The sequence below is a fragment of the Blastomyces gilchristii genome, assembly GCF_000003855.2.
Source record: "Blastomyces gilchristii SLH14081 genomic scaffold supercont1.1, whole genome shotgun sequence".
In the NCBI taxonomy this organism is placed as follows: domain Eukaryota; kingdom Fungi; phylum Ascomycota; class Eurotiomycetes; order Onygenales; family Ajellomycetaceae; genus Blastomyces; species Blastomyces gilchristii.
In genome coordinates this window covers 3,500,188-3,511,116 of record NW_003101682.1, presented here as the reverse complement: position 1 = coordinate 3,511,116, position 10,929 = coordinate 3,500,188, and the positions used below count along the sequence as shown (strand labels likewise).

Here is a 10,929-nt window from a genome sequence, read left to right as displayed (position 1 = left end):
GATAATTCAGGAAACAAAACCCTTGGCCCTGATGCATGTCCTGTACCTACATATGGATGCCTGTCTGTAGGGGCGGATAGTCCTGGGATGTTTGCTAAAACGGTACAGTCCCGTACCTTGCAAGATAAATGCACTATTCCCGTCCTAGTTGCGACGGGAATATGACCAGTCCATACCACCCGTGCCTGATTGAACCGTCGTGGAGTGGTAGGAAACGCAAATGGGATAACTATTCAGAAAGCACTAAATTAGTAAAGCAGAGTATCAGTCAATCGGGGCCTGAGGTAGAGTTGTACAGCACAATATGCACTTACCCACTCTTTCATAGGTTGCTCAAGCTAGTTATAGAGATATGGTACAATAATAGTATGTAAACCAGGCGATGTAAAATGAAAACCTGGAGCTGACGATTGACGACACGGCAGGCAGTGTGGTCTAGGACAATGACCATGAAACTCAGGCTGTGATCGTTGCCCAGTCCTACCTTCATCCTTCAGGCGAGAGGAAGGCTGTTAGGGCAAAGTTGGGTATATATCTCAGATGCCGCAGCCCAAAAGGGTGGAATCCCACTTCCCCATCCCAACACTGCTCGATGTCACAACCGAGAACACGTCGGTGGTTCTCGACCCCTTTCGAGCATCATGCCCACCTACGTCGTCGGCTGATCTGTCATGGTGATTCGCCGCCTGGGGCCAGCGGCCAATGTACCAGCGGGGTTGCTCTGTGGGTTGCAGGGACTCTGCAGCATTGGGTCGTGCATCCGCCTCTGGACAGAGGGAGAGCAGTTAAGGGGGGTTTTACTGGGTCGACTAGGAGAACCAAGCTCTGCAGAGTGCAGCATATCAAGGCCAGCACGCCGCCGCTCTGCCCAACAATTCGCCTGCCACACCCGCGCCACAGACTCTGGCGTCCTCCTATCTCCAGGGGCCCAAGGTTCGTCTCTCTAGATTCACCGCGGCCCGCATGCTGCCGCTGCTGGCGGAGGATCTGCTGGTGTATTTTCGATCATGTGACCGCATGGTGTAGTGGCCGCGCTGCTCATTCGCGTGGGCAATGGCAGGAAGCCCTGCTAGCAGCACACACGTTTTTCTCTTCTACTCGACGATGACGACGGGGATGGAAGCGCCCGGACACTATATTGGCGTATACCGAGTTGCCTATGGGCAGGTGAAGGACATGCTCTAATCAGCTGCGGCATGCTTATTTGTCGTTGCTATCGTCTGAAGTCCCCCAGTTGCTGGCGGTGTGGTGCTTCATTTCAGGGCCCGCCATTTGGCCCTTCTCTCCCCACATTCAGATCAGCAGTGCTGTTTCCAAAGCGGTTCTGGTTCTCGCTTTGACGGCTGCTTAAGCCCTCTTTATATGCCTATCCTGAGCCCTCCCATGTTTTTTTGACTTTCCCTTTCCGCTTTTGTGCTGGACGACGATCTTATTGCCGTATTATCCCCACACTGAACTGATCCACTCGGACTTTATTTGAGCGAATAAGTTATTATTAGGTTTCAAAAAGGATCCCAAATATAGTTTCTATATACATATATATATATATATATATATACATATATATATCTTATGATATTGATCTCAAAGATACTGCCCACCCGCTAGCCCCTCAATTACCCCTCCGTTACCAGCTTTCGCCGGAACAATTCGCCAACCTGGCTACTCTCATCCTCAGTTGGTTCTTTTCCTTTTTCTCGTTTCTTTCCCCGCGATTGCGGCTATTCCATGAGGAATCTGTCGACCAAGAATTTGAAGCGGCAAAAAAGCCGTCATCGGCTTCTCAAAGCCAAGCGATGGACGAACCACGCGGTATTTTGGGCCTTTCAAATGAGCTGTTAAGAGAAATATTGGACCATTTGGCCCGGGACCCTGAGAAATGCGTCAGCGTCGACCGTCGTGCGTACCTCTCGATTGAGAGTTTCAAGCGCCCCAGCCCACCAGAGCCAACACCTCTCATTTATGATCCTAAGAATGGCTTCCAGGAAGACTATAGGACGGACATCGACCGCTTCAGAGAGGTGTGCAAACGGTTTGCAGACCTAGGCGCCTCCTATAAATTTAGCCGGGTCGTGGTGCGGTTTTCTGAAAGCGCATTTCGGAAGTTGGATATGTTGTCAAGCTCCCCACATTTGGCAAGGCATTCGAGAAATTTCACGTATATTATTCGGTCGTTTTACGTTGAAGGTTGTTCATAATTCCTAATCTCCCCGTGCTGCTTCCTTGCTCCCTCATTTTCTTTCCAATTTCTTCTTCAGACATGGTGTGTCTAACGCTCTATCTCCTTTTCTGCCCTTCGGTTTTATTTTTAGATCGAGACAAGCTCAGTGAACTTTTCTTAACGGCGGATTCCAGTAAATTAAAGATTTCCGAACATCATCGTCGACTAGAAGAGCAGAAACGTTTAGTCAGCTCGGGTGAAGATTTCGCTTCCCTGAAACGGGCCATGCGGGCATTCAAATCGCTTCAACATATAAAGATTTTGAAGGTGCAGGATGACATGGAGCGGGAGCTTTTACAATTCATCGAGCGACACGATAATCCGCTTGATCCATTAGTATCATTGGATTGGAAACCGGCATGCTCCCATGCAGTGCAGACTCTCGCAATAGCTCTTCTCGAATCTCAGCCCCCTGTCAACCGATTCTCCGGCCCCCAGATAAATCCTCAAGCAGCTCTCACGTTAAAACGAGCCCCAATCGATATGGTTTCCGCGCTTGCTGTCAAGCTGACTTGTTTGGAAATTCACTTCGATGCGATAAGATACGTTAATGCAGAGATGCGAGAATTATCAGAAGTATTTCATACTTTATTCATGGCAGCCAAAAATATGGAAGCTGTGCATTTAGGTTTTCCATCGCGGATACCACTAGATCTCCAGCTCGAAGATATATTCCATAACGTATACTGGGAGAGGCTGCGCGCATTCGGCATCCAAGCCTGGCGCCTGGATGCGGAAGAAATTATCGACTTCGCACGCCGCCACCGCCGAACGCTCCGCGGTCTTCGTTTACGAGACGTCCTTCTCAAAGAAGGAAGCCTGTGGAAAGATGTCCTTTCCATGTTGCGTGAGGAGATGGATAATTTGGAGTGGGTCAGCCTGCGACGGATCGATTATTCGAATGCTTTCGACGAGAAGTGGGCTACCAGCGCCGATATATCAGATATCCAGTCATTCCCTAATTCTGACAGCGAGGATGACGACTTTTTTGACAGGTATGATCCTGACACCAACGGTGACAACGACGACTATGAAAGCATCGGTGATGAATCGGACGGATTGAGCTCGCATAATGATGACAATGGACCCAGAGCAAATCAAATTGAACTTTCGCCTGATACGGCTTTCTCTTTGATATCACCCTGTTCACACTGGACAACGCCGCTGACGTTGATATCTGCCGATGACCTTGAAGATAATGGAATCAATGTGGAGTACCGGCAGAGGAAGCTCTGGGAGGAATGGGTGATTTCAAAGCCGAGACATTCTACTATATAAGGATATCTTCAGTTTTTTTATTTCCTGTTTTTGGTGTGCTGATGAATTTCCTTGATTTCTCTTGACGACGGTTGGAATGTTTTGCCCTCCTTTCCATGGTTTTTACGTTGCAAGTTTTGTTTATTTTGACAAGTTATGTTTCGTGTTGACGACTTTTCTTGGCCCTGTTTTTTTCGTGTTTGTTGTTTCATCCCCAAACATCACGAAAGGGAAAAAAAGGAAGGAAATACAGAAAGATAACCAAAATAAGGTGTCTTAAATCTTCACTAAAAGCCTCTCTTGCACCAATATTTTTTTGCCTTGCTCTGTTGCCGCTTTTTGTTGGCATTTGTTTTACTTCCCCGTCCTCTTCATTCATTCAATCACATCCGCATTCCACAAACCTCAGCTAGTTAAACACCGTCCATTATGTTTTTTCAAAATGTTATGCACTGATTTTACATGCGTTAGCGTGCGAGCAGGAAAAATCTGAAGGGTCTTCTTGAGGTTATCCTCACTTATGCCTGATGAAGTGCCTCGCGCCGTGCATTCATTGAACCATAGTGTGTGCGCGATCTTGCTTGCTTGTTCGCCGTACTTGCTTTCTTTCATATCGATCTTTCGGGAGGCACGGAGTTTGATGGATGTTTTATATATTCATAAAATAAATAAAAGTTGCTCTCATACGTGTTCCAAAAAAATATCCAATCAACGTTAAAAAGATATATACCCTAAAATGAATTGTATGTAAGAGAATAACTAGGTCCTAGGATTTCCTGAGTCCAAGATATCATGCTTTATCGCCGAAAAATCCTCGTTGCATGAATCATTGAGCAGGTATTGCAGGGTATAAATAAATTAAGCAGTCGAGAATAAGCAGCCATACTCAAGAATTAAGAAGAGAGAGAATAAAACAGGAATTTCCTCCAATAAAATTTCTATAAATAGCTGTACTAAAAGGAATTATGTATCATCAGGAGTTGTCAGGGTGTGTAGAAATGTTGATCCGAAAGCTGGCTGACAATGGTTCCTAGGGGTTTCATAGCCGGACTGATTGCTGAGCACAAGAGGCGGCGTTAGGAAACCCAGGAAATGCTAGTTCGTAACATCGTCTGCGATGAACGCAACGGTACTATATTATATGCATCAGAGGGCTGAAAGGAACGTAAACGGGTATTTTTCCGAGGATATGGGAGGAAGGACGACATTTACATGTGGACTCTCTCAGAAGAGGCAGAGAAAGTCGATGTTGGCTTCAAAAATCGCCTATTCTCGGACATGCTTCAGAAGGTATCCACAGTGTTCAGCTGGGTATTCTAGCAGCTTGAGAATTCGAGGGTCCGGACAGTTTTCTAAGAACATGCATACAGCCGTGCATTCGGCGTGAACTCTTGGATGCATCCACCAGTGGTTTTCTTGACATTTCTTTGCCAGCCAGTAGCCCAAGATGAGAACTGCCCTAGGATCCTTCTTTTCCAGTAGCGAAGTATAATCTGGTAGTAGCCTTCCCATGAATGCTGTGAGTTTCATAAAATTTGCTCTAGGGGGCTCCAGCTCAAGCAACGGACTAAGCATACGAAGTGGCCAATGATAGGGATTTGTTTCCTCGGTTGTTGTCTCGTCGATTTCACATAGCTCAGCCAGACCCGGATGGATGCCTTCAGCACCAGCTTGGCGGTTTTCGAATATTGGGTCATTGGATTCCATGAAGACATCAAACCAAATGCTGTGAGGCAAGTAGGGGCTCGTGAATTTAAGAAGGTGCCTAAGTCCCGATTGTAGGAGAAGCCAGTTTAAGGCTTTCGAGTCGGAGGAGAAAAGCTACTCTTCGGATGAGAAAGAAAGAACACCCATGAGCATACAGGTTGACATGAGACCGTCCATATTATGCACGCCAATCGGAGTAGATAGCTCTTTTTGATATAATACGATTGCACGGTGCCAATGATAGCTTTCGGCTATTTTGATCGATGACTTCCAGGGCATTAGCCGTCTGTGGCTAGATGTAGCAGCCCCCAGGATCGCATGCATGAGATATGGAATCTACGACAAATAAAATGTTAGTATCATTCTGATTACTGTTGAATAAAGAATCTAGGCTTCCAGTATTCGTACCTGAAATGCAATACGCAACATTGCCCCGTTTATCACATCTTTGCCGGCGGCGCTGAGTGCATTGTCTTCTGAGGAAAGTACCAGAAAGTGATGGAGAGCTTCAACGGAATCACGATTGGCCGGCTTTGGCGCGATAGTCTTGAGGTCATCTTCAATATTAGGCGCAAGTCGCAGTGCTGAATCTATTTTATCCGCAAGTTCTGTTAATGCGAATGAAAATGCGGCATTATCAATCTTAGGAGATTGAGAACATTTGTCCGCGAATGAGAACACATTTCTAGGCTTTGGCCGGGATTGTACTGCCAAATAGTCACAGGATATGCCATAGGCGCCGCATTTTCTGCAGCCTGGCTTGGTCTCATCACACTGTATTCCAGGGACCGGTTGCGGTCAGATAGTTATATCAACTGTCTCAACTCCGCAAGACGCACGTCACGACAATAATATCCACGCAGATACTCCGTACAGTACATGGACATGAAATACAAAGAATAGGAAGCATGGTAAAACCTACCTTAATCCTTCGTTTCTTGCAATTGGAGCAGCCAGTCCTCGACTTCTGGTGGGGTCTGCGGGAATGGAACGTTGGCTCTGCAGATTCGATGCCTCCCTGTTGCGATGACGTATTTCGCTGCTGTCCTCTAGCATTTGTGACACGAAATACTACCTGAGTACCGATCACTCGATTTCCCGATACGGTCAGCTCTTGGGTCTGTTCTCCAGCCTGGCAAACTCGAGTGGGAGGAGACACTGTTGAACCAAACGGGCATGCCATGATGGCTATATCCATGAACACTCAAGAAGCACGCTCATGCACTAATTTGAATAAGCTAAATATCAACTTGTCAGGAAGATTGTACAGTGTATGTCTATATATTACATTCATTGCATAACTAAGGCCTTGTTCTGGTTCTTGGAGGATAACGTTGTTGTGTTGTAATCTAACTACGCGAGTTACACTAAATAGGTTGGGGTGGCACGTGACTAGGGTAGGTGTAGTAATCACCAACACCCCCCCTTGCTACACTGTGGTCTATAAGCCGCCACCCGGGGCCTCCCTCATCCTCAAATCTTTCAAAAATGTAATAATAATTAATTACATCAATCAGACCCTGATTTTCTCATTAGAAAAGATGTCTGTACAGTAATAACTGTAAAAATCAAGAAATATATACAAAATTCATTGATTCACTATATTATCATTATCATTCAATCATTTCTTCTTCTCAATTTTCTGAATGTCAATTCTTTTGATAAAATCTTCAAATGCAGGCTTTATCAGTGACTTGATAAGACTGTCAGCTATATTCACTGTAGAATTAACATGTTTCATCATAATTTCTTCTTTTTCAATTAAATTATAGAGAATATAATATCTAATCTTAATATAATATAATCTTCATGTTAAGAATTCCTTCTTTACTAGATCAATTACTCTCTTATTATCAACTTATAGATATGAGTATATTTTCACTTTTTCATCATTTATCAACTCAGTGTTATATAATATATCATTCAATTAAATTATCTTACAAGCTATCTCACTGACTGTAATATATTTAACTTCTGTGATTTATTTAATAATAGATGTCTGTCTCTGTAATCATAATAAGATCAGTAACTCATTAATTAATATAACATAGTCAGTAGTTAATTTATATTAAGAATTCACTCTCACTCAGTCTGAATTACAGTATATTACAGAACTCAGATTTTCATCACTGATCTTCTTTCTGTATAATATATCATGATTTTTCATCTTCTTGATACAATGTAGAACATGCTTCAACACTGCTTAACATACTTTGTATAAATATAAGTTAAAATGTGAGAGATAGTTAACTGTAAATATCAGATCTGACTGACTACTTAAGATTAAATACTGTAATAATCTTAATTCTTGATAATATCTTATAGCTGTAAAATCATCATTCAATTCATCATTCTTATTAGATGAAAATTTCAGTTATATATCTATCATTATTAAGATCTCTACAGAATTCATCTTATTTATACTGAAATCTTCAAGAATCTTCTTAATATAACAGCTCTGTGTAATTACTAGATTATTATTTCTCTGATATTTAATCTTTATTTTAAGATATGACTTAATCTCTTTAATATTCTTTATCTCAAATCTCTTTATAATCTCTTTCAATACTCAGTTTAATTACTGTTCTTGAGATCTTATTATCTGACAATTATTGATATGTAATATCAGATAGATCTTGTAAACAGAGTGATATAGAAATTCATCATTATAAGATGATATCTTGAATCTCAATGTGATAAGATGTTTCATTGCTAGAAAATATTATATTCTCATAACTTACTTCATTTCATATAGACTCTGACAGAGTAGTCTCATCAAGCTCTTTCTATTATACTTAATATCTGTGAATAGTTATATATAGATCATCTCATTCTGTGATAGTATATCATTTAAAAACATGAATACATAGTCAATTAATTTAATCTTTCATTCTTTGATAGTTGATATAGTGAATAGACTGTGTAATATAGACTCTGATATCACTGCAGTATACAATCTTATATAATAGATACTCTGCTATTATAAGAACTCTCTAATCACTCAGTGAGCTTTAAAGTGAATAATTTCTTTCTTATTATTGAATTTTCAATTATATATTTATTTATCTATAAGAATATTCATTTTCAGAGTCTTCTCAATGATAATATATATCTTCTTTTATTCAAATATCTTAATCTTCTTTTTTATTATCTTATATTAATAGTTTCAGTCTGAGCTTCTCTTAACTTTCATCAGTGTAGTTGATCAGTCTGTTAAAATACTTAGAACAGAATTATTCTCATTAATAAGATCTTCAGACTCTTTATTCATGACAAGCTGTGTTTTATTATCTAGAAGATAGATTGAATTAATTATATTCTCTAAGTTCTCATTGATAATTATCTTCAAAACATCTGACTTTTTCTTCACTAGATATTATAGTAAGCAGTGCTATTATTCTTCTCTAGTATTTAGAATATTCAATTTATTAGACAATTCATTGAAGTCTCTCACTGTATTTACAGATGTATTTACACTCATGTCAAGAGCTTTATTAAATATAACATCTCATGTAATCTCAAGATAACATGCAACAGAATCTCATATATAATATTAGTATAATTCTTGATATTCAATCAGCTGTCATTTCTTATCATCAGTTCTATTGATAAGCTTATTCAACACTTTTAAATTCTTCTTATAGATCTTGTATTCTTATCTCTGTATCTAATGAATAGAAGGTTATATCTCAGTTTAAGCTTTAAAAGATGTAAATGATGTTTCTTTCTCACATTCAAATATCTTTATTGATATTAAAAATGTGTTGATTATTATAACTGTGACTTAAATAGCTTCATCTCAAAGCTCTCTTGTGAGTCTGCTATTAAATAGTAAGCTTCTTATCTTTTCATCTATAATACAATTAACATGTTCTGCAGAGCTGTTGAACTGTGATGTATCAGATGTAGTGATCTCATATGTAATTTCTTTCTACTGACAGTAGATCTTTAATTCATCACTTTTAAATTCATCTTCATCATCTCAGTGTAAAGTCTCAATTCAATGTTGAGTAGTGATCTTAATTCTGTCAATAAAGGTTATCAAATATGCAGTGATCTTATTCTTTAACATTATAAGAATAATTCATCTGTAGTGTGTAGCATTATCTATAATACTTATTCAATAATTAGCTCCTCTCTGAGTAGAAAGATTGACTTTATCATATAGTATACAGTTATCATCTGCAAGGTTCATGAAGAATCTTATTACAGATTTAACAGTTCTTATCATTGATGTGAATGTTGAATATGTTATTTTTATCTGTACACAGGTCTTGCAGAATGACAAAGCTCTATCACTCTTAATTCTCATTTCTAGTCATGAATCTGCTGCTAATTTAGTGATATTCATGAGATTGAGATGTTCTAGCTTTTGATGTCATTGCATTATTGTAAGTTCTATAATCTTTATATCATTTCTGTTAGATAGTGCTAATATTGTGTCATCTTTCACCTGTAATATATTCACAGATTCAAAATCATCATTGAGTATAACAAATCAGATCAAGTCTCTGTATATAACTGGTCTTTTCATCTCATAGATATCATTCTCATTTAATCTTGCTGTAAATGAGAACATGCAGTCAGAAGACATAATCAACATAGTATGATTATTCTCATATGTCAACTGCTTATAGATATAACTCTGACATACAAGCTTATTCATACTCATGAGATTCATTTCTAACTTCAGAACATAGCAGACATTATTTAACAGCATATTTATTTCTTTCACTGAAATCTTTGTATCTTCTAATAGCTGCAGCAAGAACTACTATTTCATCTATCATTTTCAACATTACTTTCATCTTCTGAGGTTTTGTCATAACAAGATCTCTGTGAGGTGTGACATGAGTGCCTGATTCAGAGTCTAGAATTCAGATATTTTTTCCTGTCTGATCACTTGCATAGGTCTTTTCTTTGATGCAAAATACTTGCTTCATGACATTGTGAATAGAAGCAGTATCTGTATTTTCTGCATTCTTGTCTTTATTCTTGTTTCTATTGATATTGAAGTTTGAAGAATGTTTCTCAGAGTATTTCTTTCAACAGTCAGTCTGAATATGATCAATCTTTTGATAATGATAGCAGGTTCTTGCAACATTATCTCTACATTCAGGTTTGAATTCAGTGTTCTTGTCCTTGTTATTATTATTGTCCTTGTCTTTCTTATCCTTGTCTTGAGCGTTATTCACAGGATTTTTCATGAATTCAGTACTACTATTTTTCACAGTAGAAAGGTGTAGAAGTATATCACAGTATAATCTCATAAAGTCTTCTTCTAAAGATTTCAAATTGTCTTTATCAATCTGATTCATTCTATTCTTTATAAAGAATGCTCAATCTCTATTGACTTCTATCAGTAATCTATTGAAAAACATGACATCTTCAATCTTGTATCTCAGATGAATATAATCAGTTCTGATGATAATTAATCATTCAATGAAACCTCTGTCAGATTCTTTACTTTTAAAGATTATTTCAATAAGCTCTTTAAATAAATAAGTTCTGCATACAGTAGATCTCTTAGAAAAGTTATTATCTATAATAGTTCATAGAGTATAAGCTGATAATTTGAACTTCTTAAGTATAGTAAAATGAGTCTTGATCTGCAGAGCAATTGTAGATCATATGTAATTATATAATTAAAAATTATATTCTTTTCAGAAATATTACATGTTCATAGTAGCATTCTTATCAAGATTATTATTTTTAAGAATATCATTGATTTCAGACTGTTCTGC

The 10,929-nt window shown here is 38.9% G+C and overlaps 3 protein-coding genes across 6 annotated transcripts; 1 reads left to right on the top strand and 2 right to left on the bottom strand.

Annotated features, from left to right (window-relative positions):
• The first annotated feature begins 795 nt into the window (after positions 1–795).
• On the top strand, positions 796–4,403 carry BDBG_00500 (F-box domain-containing protein). Its single transcript, XM_002629208.2, has 2 exons — positions 796–2,187; positions 2,313–4,403. The coding sequence occupies exons 1-2, from the start codon at positions 1,797–1,799 to the stop codon at positions 3,497–3,499; spliced, it is 1,578 nt and encodes a 525-aa protein (XP_002629254.1). The 5' UTR covers positions 796–1,796; the 3' UTR covers positions 3,500–4,403.
• Positions 1,595–6,368, bottom strand: BDBG_00499 (C6 zinc finger domain-containing protein; the record flags this gene model as incomplete). 4 transcript variants are annotated; one of them, XM_031719917.1, is made up of 6 exons in its annotated part: positions 1,595–2,386; positions 2,520–3,930; positions 3,997–5,299; positions 5,327–5,521; positions 5,594–5,959; positions 6,108–6,368. In XM_031719917.1, 4 exons carry the CDS (start codon positions 6,366–6,368, stop codon positions 4,745–4,747), a joined length of 1,377 nt encoding a protein of 458 aa, XP_031575836.1. In that variant the 3' UTR covers positions 1,595–2,386; positions 2,520–3,930; positions 3,997–4,744. The 4 variants fall into 4 exon arrangements, with proteins under 4 accessions (XP_031575836.1, XP_031575835.1, XP_031575834.1 ...); XM_031719916.1 differs by having other exon boundaries at positions 1,595–3,930; positions 3,997–4,590; positions 4,685–5,299; XM_031719915.1 differs by having other exon boundaries at positions 1,595–3,930; positions 3,997–4,610; positions 4,691–5,299.
• A 3,862-nt stretch (positions 6,369–10,230) lies between these two features.
• BDBG_16116 (uncharacterized protein) lies at positions 10,231–10,503 on the bottom strand (the record flags this gene model as incomplete). The annotated part of the gene is made up of 1 exon (XM_031724127.1): positions 10,231–10,503. The coding sequence occupies one exon, from the start codon at positions 10,501–10,503 to the stop codon at positions 10,231–10,233; it is 273 nt and encodes a 90-aa protein (XP_031575832.1).
• Positions 10,504–10,929: the final 426 nt, after the last annotated feature.

Coding starts and splice junctions, on each gene's coding strand:
- BDBG_00500 (XM_002629208.2), top strand. CDS start 1,797: ATGGACGAACCACGCGGTATTTTGGGCCTTTCAAATGAGCTGTTAAGA. Junction 2,188..2,312: donor TCGGTCGTTTTACGTTGAAG/GTTGTTCATAAT, acceptor TTTTATTTTTAG/ATCGAGACAAGCTCAGTGAA.